General features: G+C 43.2%; 1 protein-coding gene across 1 annotated transcript; it reads right to left on the minus strand.

The window, feature by feature from the left end:
* Positions 1 to 2,536: 2,536 nt before the first annotated feature.
* LOC100657376 (protein S100-A12) lies at positions 2,537 to 4,311 on the minus strand. Its single transcript, XM_003414902.4, has 3 exons — positions 4,184 to 4,311; positions 3,317 to 3,477; positions 2,537 to 2,808 (listed from the first exon to the last, which is right to left on the minus strand). The coding sequence occupies exons 2-3, from the start codon at positions 3,455 to 3,457 to the stop codon at positions 2,668 to 2,670; spliced, it is 282 nt and encodes a 93-aa protein (XP_003414950.1). The 5' UTR covers positions 3,458 to 3,477; positions 4,184 to 4,311; the 3' UTR covers positions 2,537 to 2,667.
* Between the last annotated feature and the right edge of the window lie 14,118 nt (positions 4,312 to 18,429).

Genomic DNA, 18,429 nt, shown 5'->3' on the forward strand with positions numbered 1-18,429 from the left:
GAAGGTCTGGGGACCATGACCTCTGGGGCCCTTCTAGTCTCAGTCAGACCATTAAATCTGGTCTTTTTACAAGAATTTTAGGTCTGCATCCCACTGCTCTCCTGCTCCCTCAGGGGTTCTCTGTTGTGTTCCCTGTCAGGGCTGTCATCGGTTGTAGCCAGGCACCATCTAGTTCTTCTGGTCTCAGGATGATGTAGTCTCTGATTTATGTGGCCCTTTCTGTCTCTTGGGCTCATAATGACCTTGTGTCTTTGGTGTTCTTTATTCTCCTTTGTTCCAAGGGGATTGAGACCAATTGATGCATCTCAGATGGCAGCTTGCTAGTGTTTAAGGCCCCAACTGCCACTCTCGAAAGTGGGACTCAGAAAATTTTCTTAATAGATTTTGTTATGCCGATTGACCTAGAGGTCCCCTGAAACCATGGTCCCCAAACCCCCACCCTCGCTACACTGGCCTTTGAAGTGTACGGTTTATTCAGGAAACTTCTTTGCTTTTGGTTTAGTCCAGTTGTGCTGACCTCTCCTGTACTGTGTGTGGTCTTTCCCTTCACCTAAATTAGTTCTTGTCTGCTATCTAATTAGTGAATACCCCTCTCCTTCCTTCCCTCCCCACTCTCATAACCATCAAAGAATATTTTCTTTTCTGTTTAAACTATTTCTCCAGTTCTTATAGTAGTGGTCTTATACAATATTTGTCCTTCTGCAACTATTTTCACTCAGCATAATGCCTTCCAGATTCCTCCATGTTACGAAATGTTTCACAGATTCATCACTGTTCTTTATCAATGAGTAGTATTCCATTGTGTGAATATACCATAATTTATCCATTCATCTGTCAATGGGCACCTTGGTTGCTTCCATTTTTTGCTATTGTAAACAGTGCTGCAACAAACATTGGTGTGCATATATCTGTTCATGTGAAGGCTCTTATTTCTCTAGGATATATTCCAAGGAGTGGAATTGCTGGATAGTATGGTAGTTCTATTTCATGGTAGTTCTATTTCTAGCTTTTTAAGGAAGAAACAAATCGATTTCCGAAGTGATTGTACCATTTTACATTCCCACCAGCAGTGTATATGTGTTCCAGTCTCTCCACAACCTCTCCAACATTTATTATTTTGTGTTTTTTCGATTAATGGCAGCCTTGTTTTTTCTTTTGGTTGTTGTTGTTGAAGAGAGATGGAATCTCATTATAATTTCGATTTGCATTTCTCTAATGGTTAAGTGCTACAGCTGCTAACCAAAGGGCCGGCTGTTCGAATCCGCCAGGTGCTCCTTGGAAACTCTATGGGGCAGTTGTACTCTGTCCTATAGGGTCACTCTGAGTTGGAATTGACTCAATGGCGCTGGGTTTTTTTGGTTTGGAATGGCTAATGATCATGGGCATTTCCTCATGTATCTGTTAGCTACCTGAATGTCATCTTTAGTGAAGTGTCTGTTCATATCCTTTGCCCATTTTTTCATTGGGTTATTTGTCTTTTTGTTGCTGAGTTTTTGCAGTGTCATGTAGATTCATAGAGTTTTTAATGGCTAATTTTTCAGAGTGGATCTCCAGGTCTTTCTTCCAAGGTGCCTCTGGGTGAGTTCAAACTGCCAATCTTTGGTCTAGTAGTCAAGAACTTAATAGTTTATGCCATCCACGGTCTATAAGCCCCTGCTTATCTGCTCCCTATTATCTTTATGCCTTTTCTCCCACCACTCCTGCCTCAGTCACTCCAGCCTAGGAATGTTGGCTTTGGTACTGTTCTCTAAGCAGGTCAAGCATTGCCCAGCTCAAGATCTTAGTCTCCATCTGCTGGGAACTCTTGGTCCCCTGATATCTGCAAGCCACCCTCCTTCATCTTTTTCAGATTTCTGCTTAAATGCATTCCTTGATCATCCCATCAAAACCAGCACCCCCTCCTCCACCACTTCTCCCCCAGCCCCACTCCCCTACTGTAGTTTTCTTCATGTCACTTGTCACCACCTACCAGTGATTTTTATCTTTTCACTTATCTTTTCATTTTCTGATAGAAAATGAAACCCGTTGCCATCAAGTCAATTCCAATGGAATAGGACAGGATAGAACTACCCCATAGGGCTTCTAAGGCTGTAATCTCTATGCAAGCAGATTTCCAGATCGACTGGTGGATTCAAACCACTGTGGCACTTAACCACTTAGCCATCAGTGCTCCTTTCCAGTAGAATTCAATAGAGTTGGATTTGTTTCTGGAATTTGTTTCCTTGTATGGAAAGTGGGGACAGGCAGGAGAGGGGCTGGATTAGAATGAGATAAAATGCAAGCTTCAATAGAATCCATGCTCCAACAGGACAGGGGCTTTGTCTCTTTTGTCTCTGACTATCATAGATGCTCAGTGAATATTAGTTGAAAGAGTGAATAAATGAAGGAACAAATGGTAGAAAATCAATAAATATTTGATGAACAAACGGGGAAGAAGGATCTAAGGGATCTAAATGAAAACTTCTAGAGGGCTGAGCATGATCAAGCCTGAGGACTATGGGCATGAAAAGAAAAAAAGGATTCAGAGACTGTTAAGAATGTTTTAAAAGTACATTTATTATCTATCACTTCCAAATTTTTTTTCCCCCTCAGGCAAGGCTAGTCTTTGGTGATGAAGTGAGGAGCCTCTTGGAGACGTTTCTAGGAAAGAAACCCTCAGAGAGCTTCCTATTCTTGGTGGATATGGTTATGGGCTGTCACCAGCACTTGGACCAACAGCTTCATAAACTCCCCAAAGCTGATCTGTCCATCACGATCAGTATCCAGCTCTTGGAACAATTTCTCAATGGAAGCTTTATCTTTGGAGTTCTAGGAGAAAGGGGTAGCAGAGTTTGTGAGCTCAGAACCTTCAAACAAGACCCTTCCCCTCCTTTCTCAGGCCCCCTATCCCTCGAAGCTCAGCTTAGGGGGACCCAGGAACATTAACTCATTAGCCAAAACTGTGGGGGAGAATCTCATGTGAGTAAACAAAGGAAGGAAAGAAGAAACTGTGGAGAATCATCCAGGAATCACACAAGGCTCGACCTGGAAGGTACTCCAGAGCTCACCTAATCCAGCCCCTCCCCTGTGTCTCCCCGCTTCATGTTTAAGGAAACAGATTCCAGAGAGAGGAAGTACGAGGAGTCTAAGGTGATAGGTGAGCCATGGAGAGAAGGAAGAGGAGCACCTGACTCACAGCCAGCAGAGGACATCCTTGGGGCTGTAACCTGGGCTGCCCTCTTCCCTAGTCCTTGTCCCACCATCATCCTTCCAGCTTTGACACTGTCCTCAGTAGAGAAGAGGGGGGCAGCTTGAGAGGAGAGAGGCCATCACCTACCTGGAGGGTTTTTGGAAGTTCCCTTGTGATCAGCTGCTTCAGTTCACCCTTAGTTAGGGTGTCAAAATCCCCCACCCTCACGGAGTACCGGTGGAAGACGTTAATGACTCCCTCCATGTATTCTTCCAGCGTCGTAGACATCTTCCTGGCCTTGAGTTGACCTGTGAAGAAACGCAGGAAGTCCAGCCCTGCCCTCTACCCCATATGCGCCCTCTCCTTTCTTTCTGCATCAAGGATTTAGAGGAAAGCATGTCTTCCCCAGCTCTGTATTGTGCTCTCTTGGCTCTGTGTTTGAGTGGTGCTGAATTTTTCATTTGTAGATAAGATGGGGAGAAGGACATATAATACCAACTAAAATCTAAAAGAATCAGCCTGGTGGCCCACGGTGTTTCATGCCACCCCATTCAAGAAGGAGGATTATAAGGAGGGCATTGCTCACTCAAGTTAACCTGGGAAGAGCTCTGGTTGATCTGGCTCTTTACGGTCCCAGGTGACGGTCTCTGTGTCACACCCCTAACAGACCTTCACCATCACACCCCACCTTAAAACCAAAAAACCAAACCCGATGACGTGGAGTCGATTCTAACTCATAGGACCCCATACGGTTTCCAAGGAATGGCTGGTAGATTTTAACTGCCATCATTTTGATTAGCAGCCATGATCTTAAACACTGCACCACCAGGGCTCCCACTGTCCCTAAATCCTAAGGCTGGGTCTGCGTAGCACATCAAGAGCTGCTCTACTTGGAACAAAATGCAGTCAACCCAGAGGTGCTCAGGCAAATGTGGGGTTGTGGCTTCCAAAAGTCTGCAAAGTGGCCACCTGCAATCACTACCCTGTGGACTCAACCAAGGAAAGGGCACTTACCCCTCAATGCACAGGCTACACCGGAGCTGTAGGAAGGAGGAACACTGGTGAGGCATGCTGGGCCAGGAAGGTTTATATAAGGCACTCCAGGACTCACATTTGACCATGGGTGAAGAAATCTTCTCTCTGATTCATCTTGAGGCAATTACTGGGCATGATCTCTTGCTCAAGAGAAGCTTCTAACCTGTGGCTTTGAATGCAACATACACAGGCAGCTCAGATTGCAACCAACCAGTGTCCCACCCCTTGCTCAGCCTGAAACAAACATCCACACCCCTACCTTATCTACCCACACATCCTGTACCCTGTACATCCTTAACCCCGGGCCAGAGCCTAGCCTTCATGGGTAGCTGCACCCCCTCTCTCTAATAAAGGGCTAATAAAACAGGTTTCACTGCCTGGAAGGCTCCTGCCTGGAAAGGGAAGGAGAAGAAGAGACTTTCGCTGACTGCTTATCACAACAAAAATGATAATGACAATAAAAACAATAAAAGTGAATATGTAATGTGTACCTTAAAAAGAAAAGGGACATTAGGTAGAAACTAAGGAACTCAATAAATTGTGGGCTTGAGTTAATAATAATGGATTAATACTGACTCATTAATGTTAATAAACGTATGCTGGAGAAAGACCTAGCAATCTGCTCCCCTAAAGATTACAGCCAAGAAAACCCTATGGGGCAGTTCTAGTCTGTCACACATGTGGTTTGTGGTTGCTTTAGGAAAATCAGTTATTAGTTCCTCAGTTTTGGCAACCAAAATGTCAGCTTAAAGCTCTTTTAGTTTATGGAGGGAGGGAAGCTAAGAGACCTCTCCCTGGGTTCCTCTGGGTTGCAAAGATAATCACTAAAGTAGAGGGTCCATTCTCAATAAGGATCTCAGGGTTTTCGGGTACGAAGGACCAGTACCCCTATATCTCTCACCTCCTACCTTTCCCATCGCACTCTTCTGGAACTTGGCAGTTAGAGAGAGATAGCAAGTTGGACTGGTGACCATGACCAAAGCGCCAAGGTACGAAGAGGTTATCAAAACCTCTGAGATACAATGTTTTAAATCTCACCTAATGTTCTCTATTCTGTACCACAGACTCCCCTGTTCTGTGTTAGCACGGTTACTGTGGCAGCATAAATTGAAAGGCTCAGAGCCTCAGACCCAACATGAGAAACCACTGAGGTCCGGACCTGGACCCAAGCCATCCTTGCAGGACAGCGTACATCAAGGGCTTGGTCCATTTATAGAACCACACGGCCAGTCCTCAGGAGCCACAGCATATAGCAAGGAGGATAAGTGAGTGAGACACTTTGTTGTGGAAGCAGAACAGATTCCAGCAATGGACTAAGAAAGCCCCTTGTGTGTTTGGACAATTCAGGGGTGAGAGAGGCTTCAAGAGAAGAAATTGAACAGTTAGGAGCTGAAGCAATTGTTGAGAAAAATAAGATACATGTGGTGGGTTTTCTTCCTTCCCTACCACACGTCTGTCAATTTGTCATACTATGGTGGTTTGTGTGTTGTTATGATGCTGGAAGCTGTGGCGCCAGTATTTCAGATACTAGCAGTATCACCCATGATGTACAGGTTTCAGTGGAGCTTTCAGACTAAGATACTAGGAAGAAAGTCCTGATGATCTACTTCTGAAAATTAGCCAATGAAAACACTATGGATCGCAACAGTATATTGTCCCATATTGTATGGAAGATGAGTCCCCTAGGTTGGAAGTCACTCAAGATGCACAATGGCTGAGACAATGGACTCAAACATACCAACAATCGTGAGAATGGCACAGGACAAGGCAATGTTTTGTTATGTTGTACGTGGGTCACCAGGAGTAGGAGCCAACTCAACAGCAACTGGCAACATCAATGGTATTTTATTCTGAACTTATGAAGTACATCACAACCATTATATTTTGGGGTTGCATCCAGCTAGTGTCAGCATTATGGACTAATTTGTTCCTCCAGAGTTAGAACCGACCGGTGTTTGACACAAAGCTGTGACCCTGCTAGGAATTTGGGTGGATGTGGACCATCCTAAGTCAATACTTTCTTTGAGGTTTCCAGTGAACGGGGATGAGGCTGAGCTTAAAGGGGTCTTACAGGATGATTTTTTGTGGTTGATGTTTGGTTTGGTTTTTCTTCCCCTCACCCATCTTTACTATTACATTCCATATAGTTTTGAAACATAAAAAAGGTTAGATGTAGCTTAGAAGCTATTTACAAGACAAAAAAAAAAAAAAAAAGAAAGAACACCAGCAAACCTACAGGATGCTTTTAGTCCCCTGATAGATAAAAGGTGTTTGGCTGAATATTCTAAACAGCAGAGAAGGAAAATAAAGAACTTTTTGTGCACTGAAAAGTCTAATTCTCTGAGAGTTCCAAAAGATAGCAGAGTAGGTACGTGCTTCAAGAATAATTTTTAGCATCCCTGCCTCAGACTCTGAATTCCTTAAGATGCTGAACATCATCCTGGAGAAAGAGGGTCTGGCTCACAGTGCCTGAGGTCTGAGAGTCCTGGGGATGAGGCCACCCCAGGGCTTTGAGGCTTGGCCTGCATCCTGAGGCTGGGTTAACATCCAGGGGCAGCTGTGGTGCTGATCACACAGCCCTCTGGGAGACAGTGAGGGCCAGGAGGACGTGATTGCCAGGAGTTGACATTACAGCCTCGAGGAATTTTAAGAGTGACAGCCATCTGAGAAAAGGGAAAAATTAAAGAGGCTGTGGGATGACTTTTGATTATACCTTGCAGGGCATTCATGGGCTTTGTCCATATCAAGAGGGAAAAGAGAGAGGAACACAATTCATGTGAGAAAGCCACTAAGTCCCTTGCACAGGCTGAGGCGCCAAGCTGGGAGTCTGAGTTTCCACTTAGAACATCGTTCCAGTAGGAAGTCTAAGAGCTTTGAAGGTCTGAGAAGGGACTGTTTCTGAGACAATCTCTAAGAGCCAGAGGGATAAAAAAGGCCATCCTTTAGCTTCACCTGTGGGGTAGATGGTCATTTTCTCGTGACCTGAGCCCATGCTGCAAACTTGCCATTAGCATTCCAGAAATTGAGATTTAGCCTCAAAGGCTTAAGAGATGAACAGAAGTTCAGAGTGTGGAGCTCTGCATCCCTGGAGGATTCAGCTCAGTTAGTGCCAACCTATCTTCCTGTCTCCAGTTGCAGATACCAAGCGGGGAGGTGATGAGAACTCGGGTCAGGGTAGATGTGCCTATGTCCATACCAGACACCTCTCCCATGGCCATCCAAAGAGAAGTCACTGGAGGTCATCACAGCCCCCAACCTGCATCCCACAGCAGAGAACAAGGAGAGGAGGAGAAAGAGTTTCCTCAGCCAGGATCAAGAGATCACCTCTTCCTAGCCTCTGGGATCCCAATGATCCGAATCCAAATCATCGCATTATTGCCTTTAAGTCTAAAGCTGTTGTAGTCATTGTTCAGTCTTAGGTCAGCCTGGCCGACCAGAGACTCCACTAGACTTAGTGGAAACCCTGCCAGAGGATATGCTCCAGCTCAGAAGTATAAGGTATTGGGGTTTGTATATCAATATGAGGAGTTACCACCTGAAGGAGATGGTAGGAAATTCACCTCTTATTCAAGTTCCCTGCAGCGTTCCTTGAGTGCCCCAGAAGAATCCACCCCCAAATGAACTGGCTTCCTGTCAGGCACACCAATCCTTGATCTGAGAGAAAGGATTTTTGGAGAGAATTGACTGTTCTTCAAAAAGACTAGACAGACATTTTTGGGCAAGGAGGGATATGCAAAAGCGACCCTCTAATGGAGACAGAAATAAGATGCTTGACCAGATGAGCAGGGTTGCAGCAAGTTGTACAGAACAGGTAAGGCAGAAAATTGTCCCGAAGCAGTTCTATTTTGTTCTGTTGGGCAATGGTACTGGGATTCCTGCTCTCTGACCCTTGGTGTGTAGTCAGCAGGGATGTTGGCCAACATGGGGGAAAGAAATCTCCTCGAGGTATGAGGTAAGAGAGGCCTACTGGCCCCACCCAGATACAGAGTCAGGAAAAGTTCTCTGAAGTCGAATGACTATGAGGAAAATGGGAGGCTAGGCCAGTGACACAGGAGAGAGCTATTTCAGGAACAGCGATAGCTGCTGATAGAAACTCTTCCAGACACAGCTTCCCTGTGTGCTTTGGTAACAATGCCTGATCATCATAGTAGGAACTAAAAAGAGAGGAACTTGTTGACCAACACAGAACACCACAGAGCCAGGACAGGGGCCTGGCACATCAAGGATGCCCAGCAGAGCTTGATAAAGAAGCATCATCTGCAGAATTGTTCATAATGGCTTCAATATCAGGTCCTGCAGCAAATAGAAGCAACCACAAAAGAGGCTGCTCCTATCTGTTCCCTAGTTAATGAGAGCAGAATTGACCCATAGGCCCCCACTGGCCTGAGAATGTCCTTGGCTCAAGAAGGCAACACCAGGCATTGTGGGAGCATGAGCAACTAATTGGAAAAATTAAAGATATGTGACTGTAAATGATGAATCAAATCATATCTACTGCACTTTGGAGTTCCTTGGAAGACTCTTATCTTCATCATGGATCAATTGGTTCTCCTCGAATTGGAGCCAGAGGCTTTTTGAGACAGTAGCTGTAATTCTGTTTAAAGTTTGAAATCAGGGATAAATGTGGTGTTGACTATCAAATGTTAGTGCAGGGATGGGCTGAGGTTGATGCTTTCAAATGCTTGGGCAGCACAGAGTGGTTGGCAGAATATTCTAAAGGGAGAAAAAAGCAAATGTAGCTTTTTTTTAAGTCTGCTGAAAAGTCAATTCTCTGTAAGACCCAGAATAGATAACAGAAAAGGGAAGCACATCAGAAATTATTTTAAGGCCCTTACTTTACACTGTAGATTCCTAAATATCTGCACTTCTTCCTAGAGAATAGAGCTCAGTATGTCATGTCTCCAGAATATTAGGGTATGGTACCATCTCCCCTGCTCCAAACCTGGATATTTCAGGGGAAGGCTGTGGAAATGGCTATTCAACCTACAGGAAAAACCAAGAGATACCAATATGTAAGTGTATTTTCCAGAAACGACATTAGCACCTCAGGGAAAGAACTAAGTCCATCTTGGCTGGCGCACTTACTAAAAAACCTGCAACAGTATTCAGAAGGAGGAGAAGTGAAGGAGGCAATGAAATGCATTCACAGTAGTCCCTACAGAGTCTGCGTTTGCTTCACACAGCCAATGCCTCCAGAGGTCCCATAACCTCTAATTTATTTTTCTTATCTTATAACACCACCTAGGATCTCCAATACAATACTAAATAGGAGTGGTAATGTGGTCATCCTTGTCTTCTTCCTTTCTTTAAAGAGAAATTCCTGAAGTTTCTTCATTAAGTATAATATTTGTTATTAAGATTTGATAGATAACACTTAATCAGGAGATTTCTATGAGAAAAGCGGGAAAGAAATTCAGAGCATCTACATTTCAGTTAGATATTTTGCTCTAGAAAGCACAGTAAAAATATGCCATAGCAATACAGATACTGATCAAGCTTCACTGGATCCAGTCCATGCTGGGACCAGGTTGGTGAAGAGCCACCTTTCTTCAGCTAATTAGGCCCATTGAGGGGGAAGAGAAGGAAGCTCCTATCCACAGAGCGTCAGGTATAGGCCATTTGAAAGAGTTTCTATGCCCTGACTTAGCAGCCAGTTCAGGCCATGACTTTGCAACTCAGACAATTATTTACATGGGAACTTCTAAAAACTCCTGAAGCTGGAAGGCAGTCTACTCCACCCCAAGAAGGGGAGGTATTACTGGAACAAACCCTTAGAGCTTAGGGCAATCAACATACCAGTCCTCTTACTCTATACGTGGGGCGATTATCCTTGTCTAAAGGATTGCTCATATCAGGAAAAAAAAAATCCACCAGTAGTTCAGATTCATAGACATGTCTGGAAAAGCCCTGGATGGAGGTGAGGAGCCCAAGAGAGGAGTTCGTTCTGGTACCTGCTCCTCCCACTTGCCACCCCTGAGCAACAGAGACCCTGTAGGGAGGATAGAGGCCAGAAAGGCAGGCACGATAAGTACTGCCTTTTCCACGCATGGATGTAAAGCAAACCAGAAGAGAGCAATTTAATTTCTTAATCATGGTCTCTCACCTGGTTTCTTACCTGGAGACAGGGGTCTAATCCTGGTTCTGCGACTAGAGGGATTAGCAAATGTCTGCAAGTTTTTTAACCTCTCTGAGTCTCCTCATATGCAAGATAGAAATAGTAATTACCTCTCTCATAGAGTTGTTATAAGAAAAAAGTAAGATAAATTATCACAATGTCTAGTGTTAAAAAGGAAAGCTATCAAACACTGTAAGCCCATGTCAAAGTTTTTGCTTTTGCTGTGTGTATATACCATAGTTTGTCCATTCATCTGTTGATGGCCACTTAGGTTGTTTCCATCTTTTTGCTATTGTGAATAATGATGCAATGAATATGTCTAGTTATGTGATGGCTCTTATTTCTCTAGGATATATTCCTAGGAGTAGGACTGCTGGGTCCTATGGTATTTCTATTTCTAGCTTTTTAAGGAAGCACCATATCGTTTTCCAAAATGGTTGTACCAGTTCACACTCCCACCAGCAGTGCCTAAGAGCTCCAATCTCCCCAAAACCTCTCCAATATTTGTTATTTTCTGTTTTTTTTTTTTTTAACTTATGCCAGTAATGTCAGGATGAGATGGTATCTCATTGTGGTTTTGATTTGCATTTCTCTAATGGCTAGTGATTGCAAGCATTTCCTCATGTAATTGTCAGCTGCCTGAATGTCTTCTTTGGTGAAGTGTCTGCTCATATCCTTTGCCCATTTTTCAATCAGGTTGTCTTTTTATTGTAGAGGTGTTGGATTTTCCTATAGATTTTAGAGATTAGACCTTTGTCAGATATATCATAGCCAAAAAATTTTTCCCAGCCTGTGGGTTCTTTTTACTGTTTTGATGGAGTCTTTTGATGAGCATTAAGTGTTTAATTTTTAAAAGATCCCATTTATCTAGCATATCTTCCTGTGTTTGTGTATTGCTAATTATGATTTGTATCCTGTTTATGCTGTATATTAGGGTCCCTAGTGTTGGCCCTATAAATAGAGGTTTTTCTGGGTAGTGTTGTTCCTGTAAATAGAAACAGTAATTACCTCTCTCATAAGATTATTATGAGAAAAAGATGAGATGAACTACTACAATGTCTAGTGTTAACAACTATCAAACAAATATAGAAAGCCCAGTTTTTTCTTCCATGATCTTTATAGTTTGTGGTTTTATATTTAGGTCTTTGATCCATTTTGAATTAGTTTTTTTGTTTGGTGTGAGATATGGGCCCTATTTCATTTTTTACAGATGGACATCCAGTTTTGTCAGCATAATTTGTTAAAAAGGATGTCTTTTCCCCATTTCATGGACTTTGTCAAAGATCAGGTGGCCATAGGTAAACAGATTTACAACTGGGTTCTCAATTCTGTTCCACTGGTCATTGCGTCTGCCATTGTACCAGTACCAGGCTGTTTTGACTACTGTAGCTGTATAGTAGGTTCTGAGGTCAGGTAGTGTGAGTCCTCTTATTTTATTCTTCTTCTTCAATAATGCTTTACTTTTCTTGGGCCTCTTTCCTTTCCAAATAAAGTTGATGATTAGTTTTTTCATGTCACTAAAGAATATTGTCGATATTTGGATCGGGATTGCATTGTATTTGTAGATTCCTTTGGGTAGAATTAACATTTTCACAAATTTGAGTCTACCTACCCATGAATATGGTATGTTTTCCCATTAATGTAGGTCTCTTTTGGTTTCTTGCAGTAGTGTTTTGTAGTTTTCTTTATATAGGCCCTGGATAGATTTATTCCTATTAGGGGCTAGTTATAAATAGTAATGCTTTCCTGATTTCCTTTTTGTAGTTCTCTTTATTGGTATATAGGAATCCAACTGATTTTTGTATGTTGATCTTGTATCTTGCTAGTCTACTGACTCTTTCTATTAGTTCCAGCAGTTTTCTTGTGGAGTCGTAGGGTTCTGTATGTATTGCATCATATCATCTGCAAATAGGGATAGTTTTACTTCTTCCTTGCAAGTGTAGATGCTTTTTTTTTTTTTTTTTGCCTTATTGCTCTAGCTAGGACTTGCAGCAAAATATTAAATAAGAGTGGCAATAAAGGACATCCTTGTCTTGTTCCTGTTCTCAGGGTGCATGTTTTCTGTCTCTCCATTTAGAATGATGTTGCCTGCTGGTTTTGTATAGATGCCCTTTATTACGTTGAGGAATTTCCCTTCTATTCCTATTTTATTGAGAGTTTTTATCAGGAATAGGATGTTGAACTTTAGCAAATGCCTCTTCTGCATCCATTGAGATGATCATGTATTTATTTTGTTTTATTTATGTGGTGGATTATGTTGATTGAATTTCTAATGTTGAACTACCCTTGCATACCCGGTATGAATCCCACTTGGTTGTGGTCTATTATTTTTTTATATGGTGCTGAATTCTACCAAGCCATGGTAAAGAACAATGATGAATCTGCAAAACATCTCACAACATGGATGAATTTGGAGGGCATTATGCTAAGTGAAATAAGTCAATCACAAAAGGACAAATACTGTATGAGACCACTATTACAAAAACACATGAAAATGTTTCCACACAGAAAGAAACAATCTTTGATGGTTTCAAGGAAGGGGAGGACTGGGGAAGGAAAAGCACTAACTACGTAATGGATAAGCAGTGACTTTGATGAAGGATAAGACAGTACACAATACTTGGGAAGTCAGCACAACTTGACCAAGGCAAAGTCTAGAAGCTTCCAAACTTCCTGAAGGACAGAGTTACTGGGCTGAGCATTGGGGACCATGGTCTCAAGAGACATTTAGCTGAGGCATAACATAGTTTATAAAGAAATTGTTCTACATCTGACTGTGGAGTAGCATCCGGGGTCTTAAAAGCCTGCAAACAGCCATCCAGGATACAGCTACTGGTCTCATCCTGGCTGGAACAAAGGAGAAATGAAGAAGACCAAAAACACAAGGGAAAGATTAGTCCAAAGGACTAATGGACCATGACTACCACAACCTCTACCAGACTGAGCCCAGAACACCTAGATAGTATCCAGTTACCACCACCCACAGCTCTGGCAGGTATCACATTAGAGGGTCCCGGACAGAGCAGGAGAAAAATGTAGAACAAAATTCAAATTCACAAAAAAAAAAAGGCCAGGCTTGCTGGTCTGACAGAGACTGGATAAACTCCAAGAGTATGACCCTGGACACCCTTTTAATTCAGTACTGAAGTCATTCCTGAGGTTCATCCCTCAGCCAAAGATTAGACAGGCCTATAGGGTCGCTATGAGTTGGAATCAACTTGATGGCAATGGCTTTGATTTTTTGTTTTTGTTTTTTTAATAGAGCCAACAATAACACATGTGCGGAATATGCTTCATAGTTCCATTCATGCATAGGAGACAAATGGGCACACCAGTCCAAAAGCAAAAATGAGAAGGTAGGAAGGGCCAGGAAAACTGGACAAATGGAAGCAGGGACCTAGGACAGAGAAGGGAAGAGTGTTGACACATCATGGGGTTGGCAATCAATGCCGCAAAACAATCTGCATATTAACTGTTTAATGAGAAACTAATTTGCTCTGTAAACATTCACCTAAAGCACAATTAAAAAATAAAGAAATGTGGTTTTTGTTTGCTTGTTTTTAAGTTTCTGCTTTCATTCATTACTGAGAAAATCAGCAAGGGAGATTTTTTCAATTTATTTTTTTCTTTAAAGAAAGGCTGGTTTGAAGAATATTTGACAATATATAAAGACAGCCAAGAAAGGAACGCCTAAGTAAGACTGATAAATTAGGTACAAGAATCTTTTAACTTTCAATAGGATGATAAAAATCCTAACGGTCTCGGGTGTAACTTCTATAAACCAAACCAAACCAAACCCAGTGCTGTTGAGCCAATTCCAACTCATAGCGACCCTATAGGACAGAGTAGAACTGCCCCATAGAGTTTCCAAGGAGCACCTCGCAGATTCGAACTGCTGACCCTTTGGTTAGCAGCCGTAGCACTTAACCACTATGCCACTAGGGTTTCCACCTTAACTTCTATACCAGGCTATAAAATCTTATTAACCCAACCAAGCAGATGTAAACTGTCTACTTCTTTATCTGTTGTGAATTGTTCATCAAATATACTGTGCCAACCAAGCCACAAAAGTGTCAGATGGTAGAATATTAACAACTAGCAAGGACTTGCTACTCTAGCATGAGATAAAAAATGTAAGCAATCGCCATTTTGTCTTTTTCCAGGTTTGAAATGTCTTTTTCTGGGTTTCTTTCTTTCTTCTGCACTGACTCGAAGCAGGAGCACAATAAATGTTGGCAGCTTCCCTTCTCTTCAGCCTGCGGGGATTTAGAATGAATTCCCCCAGCCAGGAGTCAAGAAGACTAGCTGGCATCTGTGACTCAACCAAAACTCTCTTGCTCCCAAGTGAAGGGATGTACAAGTAAGTCCTTTTCATTGAAATAAGCTCTTTCACTCAGCTGCTAGAGATCACTTGCCCAATTCCAGATCCTTCTCCATGCCCTTTAGGACTTTTATCACAACCACTAGGAACTCGCTGAAGTCAAGAGCCCTGCTATGGGTGGGTGGAGAACCAGAGTTTCAGGCAGGTTATCCATACAGTCCCCGGAAATCTCAGCGGCCGGATCTGCCTCAATCGGTGAACCAAGGGCTCCTTTGTGGGTTCAAATGTTGCATGAGGTTTCTCTGCTAAACTACTATTTCTTAACTTCCCACTGCCTTGTTCTGCTTTCATAGCTGAGGAAACAGGAAACCAAATCACCTTGCTCAGGGCCACAAGCCATGTCTGACTCCACCCAGTGGTTCCTGTAACAGGCACAATCTTGTTTGTAAATTATAATCTCCAAGGCCGCCTCCTTCAGGTGCCTCCCTTACCCCACCTCTTGCTCCAGGCTGTCAGGGCCAACTGGGCCTCCTTCCCTGGCCCATAAGCTCAGAGATCAACTGTTGGTAGGTGAGTATTGGCCCAATTCTTCACAAAGAGTAGCCTTCACTTGTGGTGAAACCCCAAAGGACACTTCCAGACCACGGTCCCCAGGGTCCCTGTAGGTGCAGGAAAAGTGGACTCCTTGGACTTTCAACTAAAGGCAAGCAGAATTTATAACAGTAAATCCCCCCCTCAAAAAAAAAAAAAATCAACAGCAATTTTCGAGTGGGACGTAAGATACTGGAATAAGTCGCCCCACCTGCCTACCCAGACACACACACCACCAACAACCACCACCATCACCACCAGCACCGTGAATCACTGAGAGGCAGGTTCTGGTCACGCTCTCCTTTTGTGGTGGTATTGTTGTTGTGATTTTTGTTGTTGCTGTTGGAACATTTCCCATCTTCTTTTGCATGACCACATCTGAGAGCACTGCTCAGCCTTGAACTAAGTGTTGGGGGAAATTGTACTTGGAGGAAGTTATACCAGTACCAGTTGCTATCAAGTTGATTCCAACTCATGGTGACCCCATGTGTGTCAGAGTAGACTGTGCTCCACATGGGTTTTGTGGAATTTTTTTGCTTGTTTTTATTTTCCATTGACTGATTTTTGGTAATAGATCACTTTTCAGAAGGCCTTTCTTCCTAGTTTGTCTTAGTCTGGAAGCTCCATTGAAACCTGTTCAGATCACAGCAACACACAAGCTTCCACTAACAGATGAATGGAGTTGCATTGGCTGGGAACCTAACCCAGGGCTCTTGTACGGAAGGCCAAAATTCTACCACTGAACCACTAATGCTCCATGGGGTATCCAATGGCTGATGTTTCAGAAGTAGATTACTAGGCCTTTCTTTTGAGATGCCTGTGGATGGACTTGAACCTCCAAACTTTCAGTTAGCAGCTGAGCACATTAACCATTTGCATGACCCAGGAACTCCAGAGGAAATTGTAGCACATATGTATTACTGATGAGCCTTGATGGAACAGTGGTTAAGAGCTATGGCTGCTAACTAAAAGGTTGGTAGTCTGAATTCTCCAGCCACTCCTTGGAAACCCTATAGGACAGTTCTACTCTGTCCTATAGGGTTGCTATCAGCCTGAAACAACTCAGTGGCAACAGGGAGGGGAGTGCCTCTCAGAATGCATAATCACCATTTCTATAATTCAGAGATTGTGTTCTACTGGCTCTGGTGGAAGGTGAAAGCACTGGCTTTGAGGGACAGGTAAAGCTATCCTTCAACAAAGTTGAAAAAGGAAGTTATTTAATCCTGGGCCTTCCCACTTGCTCTGGCAGGAGTTCATCTCCATACTCTGATGACCAGACACCCCCACCCCATTTTAGTCCCAATCTTAACTCTCAGCTAGCTGTCAACCATTCTCACTGATGTATAAACTAACAATAAAACTGCAAGGTAATTGAAGTGTTGATGAATAAAGATTTAGGCTGTAACCTTTCTCTGCTCATTTGAATTTTATTAAGATTAAAGTCTACTACAAACAAAAAGCCCAATGGCTTAAAGTGAGTAATCTGCAGTGTCAGAAGTCAGGTAATCTAAGTGGTATTTTACTGAGGAGAAGAGTGTCCTCCTGAAGTCCTGAAGGGATTAGCCACCTCCTCTTCTCCTCCTGGAGACCCTAGTGGCATAGTGGTTAAGGGCTATGGCTGCTAACTAAAAGGTCAGCAGTTTGAATCCACCAGGCACTCCTTGGAACCTCTATGTGGTAGTTCTACTCTGTCCTATAGGGTCACTATGAATTGGAATTGACTCAATGGCAAGGGTTTTGGTTAGTTTTATTCTTCTCTTCCTGGGCAAGAAGAATTCCTGGCTTCTCCAAAGAAGTACCACCACCAGCGCAGAGAAAGGTCCCTCTCTGCAGCCCAGGCTCCTGGGATCCAAGCCACTATACTCATCCCAGAGAAGGATGAAGGGTCCCAGCTGCTGTTTAAGCAGCGTGTGCAGCAGCTTAATGCCTTGTCCAGTGCAGAGGGACCCCACCTAGCCTTCTTCTCCCAGGGGCCCAGCATACCTCCAGCTTCACAGGGCAGGAGATTTTGGGACGGGTTTGGGCAGCAGGGTAGGAACTGATTTAACCCTTAGCAACACACAACCCCACAAAAATGGAACAGCCCACATGAAAGAGCAATGATGATGGTAGTACTCCGCCTTTCATTCCTGACTGCCAGCAGCTAGGAAAAGTGTTCTTAACCTTTTTGGGGGATCTTTGGAATCTGCTTATACACATATACTCAAAATGATGTGCTCAATTGCAATTCAATTTCAGAGATACATAGGCAGACTGAGTTAAGAACCCTGGCTTAGTGATTCTGGTTGACAGTTGCCTACCCCTTCCCCACCACCAACACCATTGCCCCACCTCCTGAGTGGAAACAGCAGAAAATTTCCCATGCCACAGCATAGAACCCCAGCTTGGAGTTTGAGTTCTGGTGAGAAGTGCCAGTTCATCTTCTGGCCTTTCCATGTTACCAGGCTCTTGGAAAAACCCACGGACATAATGATTGGGAAGTTATGTTAGATAATTCGCTGATCCACAGAGCAGAGATGCCATAAGGCAGGATTTGAGTAACCTATTCTTTGAGTTGAGTTTTACGAATGAATTGTTCTATCTGCCAATTACTTTATTACTTAATTAAGTTGGAAGGTTGGGAACAGGGATGAAGCAGGAAGCTTCCAAAATCTCTAAGGACAAACCCAAGGGTGGAGCCAGGTCTACTCTTACTTAATACAGGGCTTTAAACTTCCACATACAGTCCAGCCACACACAATCTCTCTCTCTCTCTCTTTCTCACACACACGCACACACGCACGCACTCTCTCACTCCTATGTACCTATCTCCTTAGCTTCCCAAGAGTCACATCTAAGCCATTTAGTTTGGAAACTAAAATTTAGCTTAGAGAGCATTACCAATTTTCCTTATATCAACCTCTTCCCATAAATCACCCATTTGGGAACAACAAGGAAAATCATCAGCTATGGTAATATATCACAGACTTTTAGAATCCTTAAGTCCTAGAATCAATGACTCAGGACTGTGGGGGCTGGAAGAGACTCAGAAATGGTTTGGGGAGACAGTGGGGAGGACACCAGACGTGTGGTAAGGACTGAAAGCTTATGAGAGGTGGGGAATGGGGGGCAAGAGGTTCTTTTCCTTCCTTTGGGTTTCCAACCCTACCTTAGTCCCAGGAAGTTGATCCCACAAAAGAAAAGCAGGAGACTAAGGGA

This window comes from Loxodonta africana, chromosome 3 (assembly GCF_030014295.1).
Source record: "Loxodonta africana isolate mLoxAfr1 chromosome 3, mLoxAfr1.hap2, whole genome shotgun sequence".
Lineage (NCBI taxonomy): Eukaryota > Metazoa > Chordata > Mammalia > Proboscidea > Elephantidae > Loxodonta > Loxodonta africana.

What these genes read in the sequence shown, in the direction of transcription:
- LOC100657376 (XM_003414902.4), bottom strand. Translation starts at nt 3,457, where the DNA reads ATGTCTACGACGCTGGAAGAATACATGGAGGGAGTCATTAACGTCTTC. An exon ending in AACTTCCAAAAACCCTCCAG is followed by an intron (nt 2,809 to 3,316) that starts GTAGGTGATGGC and finishes CCTTTCTCCTAG; the next exon opens with AACTCCAAAGATAAAGCTTC.